Here is an 18,801-nt window from a genome sequence, read left to right as displayed (position 1 = left end):
AATGTTGGATAGACAGAATAGAACAGAGAATAGAATAGAATGTAGGATAGAAAGAATAGAATAGATAATAGAATAAAATAGAATGTAGGATAGAATAGAATAGAATAGAATAGAATAGCAGAGTAGGAAGGGACCTCAGAGGTCTTCTAACCCAACCCCCTGCTTAAGCAGGATACCCTACACCATTCTAGACAAATGGTTATCCAACATATTCTTCAAAACTTTAAGAAGCGAGACCGACTACTAAACCCTGAAAACTGAGCTAGGATTCTCAGAAGCAGCCATAATCACTAGCATCACGCAAGACTTTTAAAAAAAATGAATTACTTCGGTTTGCACGCAGCAGCACTGCACGAAAAAGATTGCATTAAATAAGACCCGTCCTCTTCATAAAGAAGAATAATCTAATGTCCCGGCTGGAAGTCCGCAGATTCTGCTGCCCGAGTAAATGGAAAGATTGGAGGTTGTTTTTTTTTTTTCCTTTTTAAAAACGTCTTTTATCCTACCAATGGTTTTTGCAATTTAAGATTTAATGCAACGCTTTGGTGGCAACCTTCAAACTGTTCTTGGAGCACTGAAATAGCACAGGGCTTTATCTAAAAAAGGCTAATGCAGGAGAGAGAGAAAGAGAATCCATATTGATTAGGTGAAAAGGAAAAAATAGCACTCAGATCTCAAGTGCACTAGGACTGCTTTATGGCCAAAGAATCTTATTTGATCCTCAGGGACTGGTTTATCAATAGAGATGGTCCTCAGTTTACAACAGCCCATTTAGTAACCGTTCAAAGTTACAACGGGCACTCCAGGAAGTGCCTTACGGCCGTTTTTTAACGGTTACAACTTTTGTTGTAACCAACCGTGCGACTAACTTCACAACACGGCAGCAATTCATTTAAATAACAGTGGCAAGAACGTGCGTCAAATGGGGCAAAACTCGCTTAGCCAACGGCTCGCTTAACAACAGACATGTCGGGCTCAATTGCCGTTGTACATCGAGGACTAGCTGCATCACAAAACATTTAAGTGTATCTTTCAGCTTCCTCTCACACGATGATGGCAAACCTATGGCACGGGTGCCCAAAGCGGCACACAGCCAGGTTGCCTGGCACGTCCTTTGCATGCGCTGTCCTTTGCATGCGCGGCAGTGCCAAAAACCGGTGTGCGCTTGTGTGCCGGATAGCTGATTGTCGGGTGTGCCAGAACCCGGGCGTTCCAACTTTTCTGAAGCGCAATCCCTTAGAGGGTGCACAGAAGTGCTGAAAACTGGCCTGCGCATGCACGCTGGGCAGCTATCGTCGGGCGTGCATGCGCGCTACAACCTGGACATTCGGCTTCTCCAGTGTGGCCCTGACAAACATGTGACATTCCCGCAGGACCTTTTCAGCACTCGGTGTCAAAAAGATTCACCATCACTGCTCTAGCACCTTTCTTTGCCAATTTGTCGTGGTGTTCCAAAATCTTAGCACAGGGCAGAAGGATACTCCATTAACTAGGTTTCAGGGATCGTGAGAAAGGATAGAAAGGTTAGGGGTGTTTTTTTTTGGGGGGGGGGAAACAAAACAAACTGAAGCCACAGACATACAAGACAATCCTAGTAAGAAAATACTTGCTGATTTAGGTTCAGGATCCCGGAATCCTTATAAGTTGCTCAGAATCTACTTCCTGGTTATTGCTGCTGTTTATAATCTCTTAATTTATAACAATCCGGAATAAAATAAAAACCCTGGAATGAAGAACAGCTAAAATGCTGAACTTCATCTGTTAAATATAATACCACAGTTACTACCGCTTTATAAGGCCACACTTGGAATACTGCATCCAGTATTACGATGCAAAAAAGATGCGGAGACTCTAGAAAGAGTGCAGGGAAGAGCAACAAAGACGATTAGGGGCTAAAACGCATCAAGAACAGTTGCAGGAACTGGGGATGCCTAGTTTAATGAGAAGAAGGACTAGGGGAGACAGGATATCTCAGGGGCTGCCCCAAAGAAGAGGGAGTCAAGCTATTCTCCAAGGCACCTGTGGGTAGAACAAGAAGCAATGGGTGGAAACTAATCAAGGAGAGAAGCAACTTAGAACAGAGGAGAAACTTCCTGACAGTGAGAACAATTAATCAGTGGAACAGAAGTTGCCTCGAGAAGTTGTGAATGCCCCAACACTGGAAGTCTTTAAGAAGATGTTGGATAGCCATTTGTCTGCAACGGTATAGGGTTTCCTGCCTAGGCAGGGGGTTGGACTAGAAGACCTCCAAGGTCCCTTCCAACTCTGCTATTGTACTGTATTGTATAATGTTCCATTTTCACCACTGGAAGTTTTTAAGAAGATTTGGATAGCCATCTGTCTGAAGTGGTATAGGGCAGGGGTGTCAAACTCATGTTGTCACGGTGGCATCACGTGACATATTGGGACTCCCCCCCCCTTCTCATCCGGCCTATGGGCCAGGAGTTTGACAGCCCTGGTATAGGGTTTCCTGCCTAGGCGGGGGGTTGGACTAGAAGATCTCCAAGATCCCTTCCAACTCTGTTATTCTATTCTATTCTATTCTATTCTATTCTACCCTATCCCATCAAATGGTGAGCAATAAACACCTACTATTAATTACTGTTTATCATTCAGTTCCACATTCTCTTGACTGTTGAAATTTGATGAAAAAAGCAACCAACTCCGATTTAAAGTATTTTATTTCAGGCGTGTTTCTCAGGCATCAGAGAGGAATATATCAAGGAAATCATCTTTCCTAAAGCACAAAACATTTTAAGGGGGGGGGGGGAGCTCAACATGTAAGTTATAAAGATGGTCCTTGACTTATAATAGTTCATTTAGTGACCGGTCAAAGTTACAACGGCGCTGGAAAAAAAAGTGATACTGTGACTTCTTCACATTTTATGACCGTAGCAGCATCCCTGCGGTCACGCGGTGGAAAATTCAGAGGCTTGGCAACTGGCTCATAGTTATGACGGTTAGGGTGTCCCGGGGAGGAGGGTGTCGCGCAATCGATCCCCTTTTGCGACCTTCCGACAAGCAAAGTCAACGGGGAAAGCCAGATTCACTTAACGGCCGGGTGACTAACTTAACAACTGCAATGAGTCACTTAACAACTGTGGCAAGGAAAGCGGTAGAATGGGAGCACTCAGCCAATGTTTCGCTTAGCGACATAAAAGCTGGGTTCAACTGTCGTAACTCAAGGACCACCTGTAAATCAAGACCCGGGTGAATGAAGGTCATCATAAAAAATAGGGACGCTCTCCGAGCCTAGGGCTTGTTCCCTTAGTCCCGTGATGGAGAACCTCTCTGCGGGAACGCCAGCTGTCGCCCCAGCCCAGCTCCACCGTGCATGCGTGTGTGTGCCTTCCGCCGGCCAGCTGGTCTTCCGGTCTCTGCCATGCACACGCGGGGGGGGGCGTATGTGGGAGACACACATGCACAGGGGGCAGGGAGCATGTGCGGGGGGGCACTCACATTGCATTTTGGGGGCTTGCGTGCCACCCCCATGCCCCAATTTTGGCTTCCAGGTTGGTGCAGGCTGCCTTCTAGGCCCAAAATGGGGTACGGGGGCGTGCACAGCCCCCCCCTGCGCCCCGTTTTGCCTTCCAGGTTGGTGCCGGAGGCCTTCCAGGCCAGTGGTGGGTTCCAGATCCTGTTGCAAACAGTACGCCCTGTGACACCCGGATGCTTGGCTTAGGTCGCGCAAGCGCCGCACGCTGTGCGCAATTGGCCTGTCGCGTTATAAACAGCTATGGAACGCGGACGGGCGGGCCAAACCAGCCATCGTACCGGTACGGTGGCTGCTGCTCCCTGCTACTACCAGTACTGCCGTACCGCACGGAACCCACTACTGTTCCTGGCCCAAATGGGGCACGGGGAGGGTGGGGGGAACACGGAGGCCCGGAAAGCCTCCTGCACCAACCTAGAAGCCAAAAATGAGGGAGGAAGGAGGGGCAGCATGTGTGGGGGGTCACGCACGCACGCAGGCAGGGGGGTGGATGTCAAGGCACGCAGAAGGGGTCTTGCTTTTGGCATGTGACGACCAAAAGGTTGACCATCCCTGCCTTAGTCTCTTACGACAAAGTAAAAAATGCTATTCCGGGTGACCCCAAAACAATTGAGAGTTCAGAAATCTTTCCTTCTGTTCCCCTTGTGCTGCAAATCCCCGTCTTGGGACAGATATAAGGATATTTTCTTGTCCTCTCTTGTGTTGCAGCGCCATACGAAAGGAAGGCCTCAGGGGAGCAGCGTTAAAGCATTCACCCTGCTATAAATTGCAATGGCGGCGTGGACATTTAAGGAGGAGAACGCTCAAGGTCCCTCCTCTTGCAAAGTGCCTTTTCAAGCAAGTTTTCTCACGGCCAAAACAAAAGTGTTCTCCAGCGGCGATCCTGTTGGGTTGAGAACTCCAGGCTGCAAAAATGAAAATTAAAAAAATGCAGAAGCGAAAAGAGGGGAAGAAGCCTCGTTGCTACGAAGCGAGCAATCCACGAGACGGGGCACCTATTTAAAAGGAAACAAGACTGGCAGTGGTTGTAGTGGTTCATCCACTTTGGTTAACCAGGTTTCTTGTATTACGTCAAATCTAGGGAGAAAGCTCATTTAGTCTTGTATCAACCATCTCTTTCCAAGCCAGCTACGTTCGAGTCATCATCTGTATGGGCTTCCTGGAGGCAAGGTGGTCTTTTAAAATAGCATTTAATACAGCACAGTCCTTAAACAAAATGGTTCGGTTGAGATCTGCGTACGTCGGACTGATTAGGGTAGATTTCAGGGGTGTCACCGAAATATACTTTTATCATATTTTATCTATATCTTCAATTATTGTATCATATCCCAATTCCATTTTAAACCATATTTCATTCCAATTCCATTTTAAACCATATTTCATTCCAATTCCATTTTAAACCGTATTTTATTCCAATTCCATTTTAAACCATATTTTATTCCTATTCCATTTTAAACCATATTTTATTCCTATTCCATTTTAAATCGTATTTTATTCCAATTCCATTTTAGACTGCATTTTATTCCATTTCCATTTTAGACTGCATTTTATTCCAATTCCATTTTAAATCGTATTTTATTTCTATTCCATTTTAGACTGCATTTTATTCCAATTCCATTTTAAATCGTATTTTATTTCTATTCCATTTTAGACCACATTTTATTCCAATTCCATTTTAAACCGTATTTTATTCCAATTCCATTTTAAACCGTATTTTATTCCTATTCCATTTTAAACCATATTTTATTCCTATTCCATTTTAAATCGTATTTTATTCCAATTCCATTTTAAATCGCATTTTATTCCAATTCCATTTTAAACCGTATTTTATTCCTATTCCATTTTTATATTGCTTTTATCAGATTGTAGTAATAATTTGTTTCTGGAACTTCGCACTTGGATATGGCCCAAGGGCTAATTAATAAAGAGTAAAGGTCAATACAAGGAAACAACCACCCCTGGGTGGAAATTTAAGATCCATCCTCCTAGGCCAAATGTCACAACTGCACTCAGCTATACAAGCAATTCCAAGAAGGGACTGATTCCCAACATAGATGTATTTGGAACGAGGGTGAAATCGATTCAAAACACCGGCAAACAATCCATCTGTCAATCAATCAGAGTAGAACGGGAAGGGACCTTGGAGGTCTTCTAGTCCAACCCTCTACTCAAGCAGAAGACCCTATACAAAATTTGAGACTAAGTAGCTGTTCAATCTCTTCTTGAAGACCACAATTTCTGGAGGGAAGCCATTCTCCCGGTTAATTAATTGTTCTCACGGTCAGGATAGGTTCTCCTTAGTTCTAGGTTGCTTCTCTCCTCCATTAATTTCCATCTATTATTCCTCATCTTGTCTTCCGGTTGACTCCCCCCCCCCCTTTTTGTGGCAGCCCCTCAAATACTGGAATTCTGCTATCATGTCCCCCCTGGTCCTTCTTTTCAACCAAGCAAACCCAACTCCGTTAAAGCTAGAGAGGCTACGCGATGATCCCCTCCAGTTTAATCCCAAAGATTAAAACATATAATCTCCTCTCCCCGGCTTCCAAGTTTTAAACCAGCAATTCACTACAGCGTAGCTGGTCCTGAAGAAAAACATTTGTAAACAAAGAGCTGAGTATCTCGGGGGATTATCATCCTGCCTTAAGTTCCTAAAAAATAAAAAATAAAGTCCCAAAGGGAACGTTTCCAAGGATCAGAGCTGCTCCTAAAAATCAATGCATTGATCCAGACGACTAATCTGGAGGAGGATGTGAATTATTCAAGTGTCACTAAATGGTGGATAGGCGGAAGATGGAGGATGTGATTAAATCACTGTTCATATCTTGCATCTAATTCCCCCCCCCCCCCCCCAAGACAGACTTGTGTTCCGGAGACTGCAAATCATTATTGTACTGATGGGCTGAAGGCCAGTGTATATTCCCAGATTTATTTGCAAAAACTGCTAAACGGTTGTTGTTGTTTTTTATAAAAAAAATCTTTATTAACCTGCCTTCTGCACTCATGCGTACATTAGGCCGTAATTCAAACTGGATAAAAGTGTTGAGAGGAGTCACCTAACTTCCCTTTTGGCATTTAGGATTCCTTCCATAGTGGCAGGTAGAAAATGACAGCAGCTGATTCTGGGAGATTTTCTGGCCCCGTTATTTCTTCTTCATAAATCAAAAGTTATTCCTGGAGCGCTAGAAAAAGCTGTTCCGGTATTACGACGCTGCTCAGTCACTTAAAAGTTTGCCTCAGCAATTTTTGTCCTCTCCATATCTCACACTAAGGCGCAGGTATTCTTCCAGAATTTAGCTTCTGTCTTTATTGCATTCATAACCTTTAAAAGGACAAGTTTAAAAAAAAAAGGTGGAGGGAGAGACTTCAAATATGCAGAGAAGAGCAACAAAGATGATTAGAGGACTGGAGACTAAAACATAGGAAGAACGGTTGCAGGAACTGGGGATGTTTAGTTGAATGAAAAGAAGGACTAAGGGAGACATGATAGCAGTCTTCCAATATCTGCCCCAAAGAAGAGGGAGTCAAGCTATTCTCCAAGACACCTGAGTGTAGAACAAGAAGCAATGGGTGGAAACTAATCCAGGAGAGAAGCAACTTAGAACTAAGGAGAAATTCTCTGACAGTGAGGATAATTAATCCATGGAACAGAATTTGCCTCCAGAAGTTGTGAATGCTCCAACACTGGAAGTCTTTAAGAAGATGTTGGATTGCCATTTGTCTGAAGTGGTGTAGGGTTTCCTGCCTAGGCAGGGGGTTGGACTAGAAGACCTCCACGGTACCTTCCAACTCTGCTATTGTATTGTATTGTACTATGTTTTGGCAAGGGCAAACAATACAACACTACTGTTTTCTCTATTAAAATGCGAACAGTTTTAAGATAACAAGCCTTGCAGTTGCCTGGAAGGCACAGGAATTGTCAGGGAAGATTAATTCCAGGTGAAAACTCTTTTATCTATCGCTTACTTTTCAAAGCGCCAATGGGCTTATTTTGGCTTTCATTATCCCTTGGCTAACTGTCTGGAACTCTGCAAGGAAACTGAAGAAAACGAAGGAGGAAATTGACACCTTCCCAGGTATGGGGAGGTGGAGAGGCTGGGTCCCCCAACTGTGAAGCAAAATTTCCGTCTTCTGCTGCGCTTGCCTTGTGCCAGCTGGAAAAATCAATCGGCGAGTGAATTTGTCCTTTTGAAATCGAGACAACTAACACAGCATTTAAGTCGTCTCACGTGGCCCTTGTTTTCGGTTTCCACGTCTAATAGAAAATAACAACCTTGAGATGTTTCTGCAATGCGTAACCTTCCCTACCCTCAATGCCTCTCCACAAAGGGGTTTTTCTAGAAGAAAAAGAAAATTTTGCACAGGTCCTGTTCCCAGGATTTGATGTCCCTGCCTGGTTGGCAATCAGAAAAACCATTCCACCAGCAAATGCACAAACCCTGCCGCTCTTGAGCGTGTCTGTGTGTGTGTGTGTGTGTGTGTGACAGAGAGAGAGAGAGAGAGAGAGAGAGAGACCGAGAGAAAGGTAGATACAGAGACACAGAAAGAGAGAAAAAGAAAAAGAGAAAGAGAGAGAAAACAAAAAAGAGGAAGGAGAAAAAGTGAAAGAGAGAGAGAGAGAAAAGAAAAAAGAGAAAGAAAAAAGAAAGAGCGAGAGAAAGAAAGGGAGAGAGAGGGATAAAGGGAGAGAGGCAGAGAAACACAAGAGAGAAAGAGAAAGGAGAGAAAAAGAGAACAAAAAAGAAAAGAGAAAAAGAGGGAGAAAAAGAGAAAGAAAAAAGAGAGAAAAAGAGAAAGGGAAAAAGAAAGAGACCTAAACACAGGCATTATATCATTATTGCCCTGAGAAGCAGATTCATCACACTTAGAAGTTTACCTTTCTTTACCACTAAGAACAACATTGAGCTTCCACAGCTCAAATAGGATGACAACAAACAGCTTTCCTTTGAATTTAAACAACTGGTGAGGAAAGAAGATGATGAGGGATGAGTGCTTTATTTAAAAAAAAAACCGAAAGGTTGCCTTAGTACGTCTGTTGCAGGGTCCTCCTCCCGCTACTACCACCAAAAAATTATACCCCACAAATCACAGAATGAGAATGAGCGCTCTTGTAAGAGACAGGAAATAGTGGTTGCTCTGGGTGAAATGATTGGGGAGGATAGTGTTGATAAGTGTTTAAAAGCCTGTGTGTGTGAGAGAGAGAGAAAGAGAGAGAGAGAGAGAGAGAGAGAGAGAGAGGGAGGGAGGGAGGGAGGGAGGGAGGGAGAGAGAGAGAGAGAGAGAGAGAGAGAGAGAGAGAGAAGGGGAATAAAAGATTCCTAAATCTCAAGAGTATGTCCTATATTTCACAGACGACACATATGGTATTACCTACTGCGCATCCTCTCTGCTACGAATCACTTAGTGCAAAGTGAGCAGGGGGGGATGCAAACTACACAAAAGAGGGAGGGTCTGTCCTTGCGTTGGGGTGATGGACTGGAAAAGAGAGAAGGGGACGTCACGAAGGAATTAAAGGCCCCCCCAGGTAATGAGGAAGAAGGAAAAATGATCTCGCCACAGAATATTATGCACACAATTACCCCTGAATTCAATGGGGCTTAGTCCCAAGTAAGCACAACCCAAACACAAGGCTATATTAAAAAAGAAAAATCACCGTGAAGAGGAAGGCAAAAGTTGAGCTGTGCATTTTTAAAAATCTCCTTTTTGCCGGCTGTCCGCATGAAATGCCTTCAGAGGTTATTAAATCGTGCATTAATGTATCGCTGCGTTTACAGTGCACGATGGTTACATTAGAATGCGTATTAAAATATTCTGTGGCATGCACAGTGTACATATGACTAACCACTAAGAATATCATGCCTGATCTTGCTGCAGAGAACAATTCTTTAACCAGCCCCCTTTAACGCTGTGTCGGGTGCATCTTCTGTTGTTTTAGCGTGAAATCTTATAATCTCCGTAAGCTGCAGGGAACTATTAAAAGCAGCTTTTCAATCTTCCCCTTCTTCGCGTGTGGAGATATACCGAAACATTATGTGCCTCTTCGGTGTGGATGCTTCTGTCAAATCCAATTCCAATGCTCTTGTGTGTGTCTGTGTGTGTGTGTGTGTAGACGTAATACACACGCAACACTGCCTCTGTGAAGGCTAGGCTGCACATCAACAAAATGCAAAATGGTGACTCTCCCTTGGATGGGAATGTTTGTGAAATCTGTCGCACAGGTTCCTGGCTTCTCTTTTGAATTGCAATCCTAGGCACAGGTAACACAACCCTGCCCCTCCTCTGATGCCAATCGCATGCATGTGTAACACAATGCTGTGAACCTTCTCCCTCACAGCAACCCTCTTCTCTCTCTCACACTCTTTCTCTTTCTCTCTAACAAACCCTATGACGTCTCTTTCAGATTGTGCATAGGCAACACAACAACTGACCTCCTCTCTTGGACAGTACCCACAGAGTACAAGATTGCACCTGCTCTCTTAGACTATGCAAAGAGAACACAACATTGTGTCTTTTCTTTCGCACAGCAATCCTGTCTCTTTAACCATCTCTAGGTATATATATCACAAATCTGAGTTAATCTGTCTCGGACTGCAATCCCCTGAGGGTACCAACACCATGTGTTGGAGTTTGCACAGGCAACACACCACTTGTCCTCCTCTCTTGGAGTGTGCATACCAGTCAGCATACCACTTGGCCTTCTCTCCCACACTGTGCATATGTAATAAAACACTGAGCATTCTCTCCCTGATGGTGCAGGTAAAATACACCTCTTCTCCTAGAAGGGCAATTCTGTGTAGAGAACACAACCTGGAGACTTTTCTCTCTCTTTCTCACCCTATCCATCCATCCATGTAAATATCACACATTTGGGTGAAATTCCTCAGATGGCAACCCTATGGATATAACAATCTTGCAGTTATTCCTTCAGATTGCAATCTCGTGCAGAGAAAACACTGTCCACCTGTCCTTCCATTAGATCTATCCCATTTTTCTCTTTATGTAAATACTTGCTATGTAAATACTGCACACTTCGGTGCTTCTCTTTCAGATTTCTTTCAGAACCCATCCTATCCACCTACTACCCAGCCACCCATCCATCCACCCATTCTTTCCATTCACCCATTCCTTCTATCCACCCAGTCTATCCATCTATTCCTTCCTTCCATTCATCTATCCATGCCACCATTTCTCCCACCCATCCATCCACCCATTCCATCCATCTATTCCATCCCATCCATCCATTCATCCACCCACCCACCCCACCCATCCATCTATCTATTCCATCCCACCCATCTATCCATTCTACACATTCTTCCATCCACCCCATCCACCTATCCACTCTATCCATCTGGTCCTTCCTTCCTTCCAGCCACCCATTCCTCCCATCCATCCACCCACCCATCCATTCCATCCATCCATCTATTGGATGGTATTCGATCCCATCCATCCATTCCACACATTCCTTCCATCCACCTATTGCTTCCTTCCATCCCACCCACCCACCCATTCTATCCATCTATTCCTTCCTTCCATCTATTCATTCCACCCATTCCTTCCTTCCATCCCGCCTACCCACCCATTCTATCCATCTATTCTTTCCTTCCACCCACCCATTCCATCCCTCTATTCCAATCATTTCACCCGTTCCTTCCTTCCATCCATCTATTTATTCCATCTATCTATCTATCTGTCTACCTATCCCATTCCATCCCATCCATTTCACCCATTCCATCCCTCTATTCCAATCATTCCACCCATTCCTTTCTTCCATCCATCCATCCATCCATCCATCCATCCATCCATCCATCCATCTATCTATCATCTATCTATCTATCTATCTATCTATCTATCATCTATCTATCTATCTATCTATCTATCATCTATCTATCTATCTATCATCTATCTATCTATCTATCTATCATCTATCTATCTATCATCTATCTATCTATCATCTATCTGTCTATCTATCTATCATCTATCTATCTATCATCTACCTATCTACCTATCTATCTATCTATCTATCTATCATCTATCTATCATCTATCTATCCCATCCCATCCATTTCATCCATCCATCTATTCCATCCCATACATCCATTCCACTCATTCCATCCATCTTCTATCCATCTATTCCTTCCTTCCACCCATCCACTTATTCCATCCATCTATTCCAATCATTCCACTCATTCCTTCCTTCCTTCCATCCATCCATCTATTCATTCCACCCATACACCCCACCCATTCCATCCATCTATCTATCCATTCATCCCACCCGTCCATTCTATCTATCTATTCCACTCATTCCTTTCATCCATCCATCCAGGCCACTTTTCTCTCTCTCTCTCCCACCCCCTCCCTCCCCGCAACCCCTTCACCCCCACCCTTGGGTGCATCTCCTTGGGGGGGGGGGGAGGGCGCAACCCTGCGCTTACAGCAGCCCTGCACACCCCACCACACCCCACCCTCTCTCTCTCTCTCTCAGGTGGCCCACCCACCCTGTCTGTGCAGGGGGAGAAACAGACCCAACCTGACGACCTGCAGCCCGACCCTCTTTCCCCCCCTCCACCTCTGCACCTGTCCACCCACTTCCCCCCCCATCCCGCACCTGGGCGTTCTCCCTACAGCCCCCTCCCCCTCTAGGCGCTTATACACCACTCCCCCCCCGCAGTATTTGCCTTGCAGCCCCCTCCCCCTCCCCTCGAGGGGTGCGGGGAGAACCTCCCCCCCCGCCAGTCAGGCGACGTCGCGTCTCGTGACAGCCGCCCCCTCCCTCCAAGGCCCCGTCAGGGGAGGCCTCAGGTCGCCTCCCCCCCCCACACTCCCCCACCCACCCACCCTTCGCCTCACCTCGGGCAGCGCGGAGGCCGCCGCAGAGCAGCGCCGCCAGGAGGCAGGCCGGGGCCAGCAGCCGCATCTTGGGCGCCTCCAAGGGGGCCCGACGGCGCCCCCGGGCCGACCGCGCACGCCGAAGTAGGGGGACAAAAACGAGCGAGGCAGACAGGCGGGCAACCCCCTTCGCTCCGGCGGCCTCCTCCTCCTCTTCCCCCGCCGCCGCCGGTGACGAACTAAGATGGCGGCGCTAGGCGCTCGCCTCTCCTCCCGCACCCGTTGCTAGGCGAGGGAGGGAGGGACCAACGGAGAGCGCCGGGAGGGGGGACGAAGGGGTGTACCATCTGCATCAGGGAAGCGGGGGGGGGGAAGAAGGAAGGAAGGAAGGAAGGAAGGAAGGAAGGAAGGAAGGAAGGAAGGAAAGGAGGGTGGGTGGGTGGATGGATGAAGGGGAGGGAGGGAGGGGAGGGGCGGAGCCGCTTCACTGGAGAGAGGGCAATAACAACAACAACAACAACAATAATGATGATACTTGGTTGATACTTAGGACGCTGGCAGCAACCCATATCAACCACTCATGTTTTAATAACAACAATAATAACAACAATAAAAACAATAATAATAATAACAATGATAACTACAATAACTACAATAATAACAACAATAATAATAACAAACAAACAACAATAACAACAACAATACTAATAATACTAATACTAATAATAATACAATACAATACAATAGTAGAGTTGGAAGGGGCCTTGGAGGTCTTCTAGTCCAACCCCCAGCCTAGGCAGGAAACCCTATACCGTTTCAGACAGATGGCTATCCAACATCTTCTTAAAGACTTCCAGTGTTGGGGCATTCACAACTTCTGGAGGCAACTTCTGTTCCACTGATTAATTGTTCTAACTGTCAGGAAGTTTCTCCTCAGTTCTATATATCATCATCATCATCATCATCATCATCATCATATCCGCTGACTACCTACAACGCCATGACCGCGTTGCTAATATTATTCACTGGAAATTGTGCCAAAAATTTGGATTTGAGTACAGCAAAAACCACTGGGACTATCAGGTTGAGAAGGTTTTAGAGAATGAGAAAGGCAAAATCTTGTGGGACTTCAGAATCCAGACTGACAGGCACTTGGCCTACAACACACCTGACATAACAATAATTGAAAAGAAAAAAGTATGGTTCATTGTCATTGCAATACCTGGAGATGCACGAATTGAAGATAAACAGCAAGAAAAAAATCACAAAGTACCAGGACTTGCAAATTGAAGTTGAGCGACTGTGGAAAAAGAAATCGTGTGTTGTCCCGATTGTAATTGGAGCCCTTGGAGCAATACCTAAAGGACTACCTTGCTATTTGGAAATTCTAAATTTATCGGACTTGAACATTCTGACTCTATAAAAAACCACCCTACTTGGAACAGCTTATATCCTTCGACGTTACCTTAACAGTTCCTAGGTCCTTGGTTAGGACTCGAGCTGTTGAGCTACCAACCAGCCCCAAAAGCTGTGAATCTCACCAAAGATTATTATCATCAGCATCATCATAATTTGATTCAGTTCCCCACAGCTGGATCAAGAAATGCCTGAAAATCTTTGGTATCAGCAGCAACATACAAAAATTCATGGAAACTTCAACGAACTTCTGGAAAACGAAGCGTATGGCTAATGGAGAAGAACTGGATGAAGTTGAAATTAAATTAGCATCCCCACAATCACATGATCAAAATTCAAATAACTGTGGCAAGAAAGCTCCTAAAATGGCAAAATGCACTTAACCACTGCCTCTGCAACAGAAATTTTGTGTTCAATGGTGAACACAGTTCTGTGTTCAATCGAGAACTACCTGTGCTTGCTATAATTTCTGTTCTTTTATTTATTTTTTATTATTCATTTAGTAAAATCCACCTGGATTACCTTATTCACTTCTTCAAGGTTAGCCAAGGTCACCTAAATCTGTCTTCGTCATTACAGTGCTTCAATGGGATCTCTTGAAAAACGGGAAGCAAAAAAAATATCCCTAGGAGAAAGGAACAAAAAGAAAAGTTATTTAGGAATTTTGAGTAAAACTAATTTAATTTCATGCAATACTAATTTTTCCTACCACTTATATACACTCTCCCTCTCTCTCTGCCTCCACAGATAGTCCTCGATCACAACCGAGCATATTATTTCTTATTTTTATTTTTTAAAAATTATTTTAATTGAACAAAAACACAAAAAAAGAATCCTTCAATACATCTTGTAGAAAGCGTGTCGATTGGTTACAAATAACTTTTGTGCATTTCTTCCATAGTCATTACTTGTAGTTCATAATAGATCATACACTTTAAATCAAAAATCTTTATATATCTTACCATCAATATATCACAATTCTCATTTGACTACAATTATTTGAACGTGCTTCTGCCTTAACTTATTCATACTTAAAAACACAACCACATAATGGCACTTGTTAGCTATTTCAAAAATCCTCCAATACCATTACACTTTTATGACATATTCTGAGTAAAAATCAGCTAATAAAGTTTCTAAGCTTTTCTCCCCCGCTGTTTAGAATATTATATCCAAGTTGCTTTTACCAATACCAGAGCATGTATATATTATTAAACAATATCCATTAACATTTCCTTGTTGTTATTATAATTAGCTAAAAGTCATTTACTATTTATATCCCAACTCCTCTTGTCACACCCAAAAAAACCTCACAAAAAAAACCATTACACCTTTATGACATAACCTAAATAAGAAGTTTGTTGGTAAAATTTATAGGTGTTTTTCCCAGGTCACAATTTGCAATCTATATCCAGATTTCTTTTACTAGTTTAACAGTACATAATATATATCATTAAGTTGTATCCATTATCATTCCATTATTGTTAATTATAGTTATTTAATTGTTAACGAATAAACATTTAATAACAATCTAAAACAATCTAAAAATTACTAAATTCCTACTTATTGCTCAACCAAGATTAATTACCTAATTTTTTATTAAGAACTTTCATTGTCAACCTGTCTCTGTCCAATAACAAAACAGTCTTATCTCTCTTGCCAATTGTGGTGTCAGTCTTCTTTTTATCTCCTTTATAAAGTTTTTATAGATTTCACTTTGTTGCTTAAAGGATCTCTCAGGTAATCTCGTTGCCCTCCAATTATTTTTAAACTGAGCACATTATTTCTCTTGCTGTGACCTTTGCTACGTGAGGCTTGCCCTGCTTTATGACTTTTCTTGGCACAGTTGTTAAGTGAATCTGGCTTCCCCATTGACTTTGCTTGTCACCGAAAATTGCATGGATAAAAATGATTAATAATTGCAGGATACAACCAGGGAAGACAGACAGAAAGCAATTCTGAAGCTTGCAAACGGCCCACAAAGTTCATCCAGATCAAACGAATAAATGTAAAATATAAGCACAGAACCTGGGTGTTAACGAAAAGCAATGCTCTGTTTCTTGCTCAATGGTAATAACTGTGAAAGGGATCTTGAGAGTCCTAATAGACAACCATTTAAATAGGAGCCAGCCGTGTGCAGCAGCTGCCAAAAAGCCAACTCAGTTCTAGGCTGCATCAACAGAGGGAGAGAATCAAGATCACATGAAGTGTTAATACCACTTTATAAAGCCTTGGTAAGGCCACACTTGGAATACTTGCATTCAGTTTTGGTCGCCACGATGTAGAAAAGATGTGGAGACTCTAGAAAAGAGTGCAGAGAAGAGCAACAAAGAGGATTAAGGGACTGGAGGCTTAGATATATGAAGAACGGTTGCAGGAACTGGGTATGGCTAGTTTAATAAAAAGAAGGAATAGGGGAGACAGGATAGCAGTGTTCCAATATCTCAGGGGTTACCACAAAGAAGAGGGAGTCAAACTATTCTCCAAGGCACCTGAGGGTAGAACAAGAAGCAATGGGTGGAAACTAATCAAGGAGAGAAGCAACTTAGAACTAAGGAGGAATTCTCTGACAGTTAGAACAATTAATCAGTGGAACAGCTTGCCTCTAGAAGTTGTGAATGCTCCAACACTGGAAGTTTTTAAGATGATGTTGGATAGCCCTTTGTCTGAAATGGTATAGGATTTCCTGTCTAGGCAGGGGGTTGGACTAGAAGACCTCCAAGGTCCCTTCCAACTCGGTTATTCTCTTCTCTTCTCTTCTTTTTTTCTTTTCTTTTTTTTTAACCCACTGAGGTCAAATGCCGGAATAAATGACAAATAACAAGTAAGTGGAATTTGCAATTGGGGCAAATTCTCCAGGATTTGGTCAAGGTGGAGGCGAGACACAAAGAACAATGCACAAAGACTAGGCGGGAGGGAAAGAATGTTCAATGTTTGGGTTTGAAATCCTGGGAGATAACAGGCAGTGATCCAAATGTTTGCGGCGACTGACTGTCTGTGGTCCTTCCTTTAGTGACGGCATAAGAGACGGCCGACCGGAATGCCTGCAGCTAAACAAAGTAGCCGTTAAGTGAGTTGTGTCTGATTTTACAACTAGAGTTGTTAAAGCGAATCACCAACGTGAATTGTCTTTTGGTGCTTCTGACAAAACTCAAGTGTTTCCCAAGCATTAAAAATTTGCAGGAGCCAACTTGGGTCGGTCACCAGAACCAAAAGTTTAATCTTCCAAGCTTTCGGATCGGCGCTGGAGCCCGTCCTCGGGAAATGTTAACTTTTAGTACATTCTGCTAAAGAGAAGATCCCTGGGGATGGATTCCAGTAGGAATCCGAAAGCTTGAAAGATTGAAGCTGTTCTGATCTAGGCTTCCCCAAAAAGCACGAAGCAAATTCCTGGTCCCGACAAAACGCCCTTTATTAAACGAATGTGAATTCTTCTCATTCACCTTCAGCCAAGACCTGGCAAACAGTCTTTCAAAGGTGCATTTATGACCACAGACCTTATCTAGCTTGGAAAGCTGCCATGTCAATATTTTCCAAAATGAGGTGCTGTGCAAGGAAAGACTGGGCACAGAGTCTTTGAGATTCACGGACAGATCTCCACACTCCTGAAACGAATGAACGAAAGAACAAATTGTTTCTTGTAAAAGCCCACTCCCCCTTCACTCCTCTTTTATTTCCTATGGGAGGGGCCATTCACTGTCTACCTGTGGCTTTACTCCCAAGTCGATCCTGATTTCTGAGCTATTCTTTTCTTCTGGCAGCTCTGCGCATGCGCACACTGGGAACAGGCTCCAGCTGTTCTTCTGCCTCACTGATGTCTGACTCTGAAGGCAGCTGATAACTGCCAGATGGCCCTGGCCCCCTCTCTGCCTCCGACACAGAGCCCTCATCAGAGCTTTCCCCAGACTCCAGGACTGGCCCATGTTCCTCCCCAACCTCCTCACTGTCCGAATCTACTACCAGCTCTGCTGGCCGCTGGCTGGCCACAACAGAACTAAAAGAAATCTTGGATTCACATTTCCTCGTTGTAAAATGCCTTGATTATTTCTCATGTTTTCCGATTCTCCCGCAGAGAATAATAAAATTTGAAAGCCTTCCTATCCTAGTACGCGCTTCAAGTCTTTCTGAATATCTTCTGAATAGCTGCCCCGTCCTCCACCTCTGTCTATTTTGCATCTGCAGGTTTTTTGCGCGTATAAAATAACATTAACCCTCAAAGCCACTTAGCATTTTTTTTCCTTGCCAAGCTGAGCCTGTCAAAAGGCAATGGGGGGTGGGGGTGGGGAAGGCGTTGGATTGCATAAAAAGGTAATCATATTAATAATGGAAGAGTCCGCAGCCTTGCCAGTAGCAGCTTTTCAATAGGGGGGGGGGCTTTAAGGAAGTCCATTCTTTAAGGAAGAATGGGGCTAAATTAGGGTAGACCTCAACCCAACCAGAAAATTGAACTGGGCAAAGCAAGGGAGCTGCTGGTTTTGCAGGATTTTTGATGGCTTCCCACCCCATCTCACCGGAAGGCAGACCCAGAATCCGTCGCCTGCCTTTTGCAAAATCGGAAAAGACACCAAGACAGAATACGCTTAGGAAGCCTCTGGGGTGTTATTGTTTCCAGCTTGAGTTTTATTTTTAAATCGGTCACGTGGGCCTGCTTTGCGCCAAGGGGAGGGCGATGTCCCCCCAGGCTGGGCTGTTTTTAACATGAAGGGGGGGGGAAGAAATCGATGGGATTGATCGTTTCCTGTGGACGGCCTTGCCAACAACTTGCATCTCTTTGCCTCCAGGAAAAAAAAAAAATCCCTTTTGTTAAGACAGAGAGAGAGGTCCATGGCCAGACAGGGAGCATTGGGGAAAGAGTGGGTGGATCACTTTGGGGGCACCCTTGGGCATGCTGTCCTGGGTGAGGAGGGGATGGACGGCAGGAAATATTGGTTAAATAAAGGCGTGGCAATCTCTTTGGGGCAGCCCCATGTGAGACGTTTTACATCCAAATATATATTTATTATTTATACTGTTTCCATCGTCCCTTAAAATATTAACATCTATACGATAACCTGGTGTTGCCCGGGGTAT

The 18,801-nt window shown here is 44.0% G+C and overlaps 1 protein-coding gene across 3 annotated transcripts in view; it reads right to left on the bottom strand.

The window, feature by feature from the left end:
• The window catches only part of CLSTN1 (calsyntenin 1), a 58,586-nt gene extending 45,987 nt beyond the window's left edge, over positions 1 to 12,599 (bottom strand). For all 3 annotated transcript variants that reach the window (XM_081955502.1, XM_081955503.1, XM_081955504.1), the window contains exon 1: positions 12,337 to 12,599. In XM_081955502.1, coding sequence (XP_081811628.1) covers positions 12,337 to 12,403 — 67 coding nt within the window. In that variant the 5' untranslated portion in view covers positions 12,404 to 12,599. The remainder of the gene's footprint in view (positions 1 to 12,336) is intronic.
• Between the last annotated feature and the right edge of the window lie 6,202 nt (positions 12,600 to 18,801).

This window comes from Natrix helvetica (genome assembly GCF_964273705.1).
Source record: "Natrix helvetica genome assembly, chromosome: 5".
Taxonomy (NCBI): domain Eukaryota; kingdom Metazoa; phylum Chordata; class Lepidosauria; order Squamata; family Natricidae; genus Natrix; species Natrix helvetica.
Note: the sequence above shows the minus strand (reverse complement) of the source record. Positions and strands in the feature narration are given on the sequence as shown.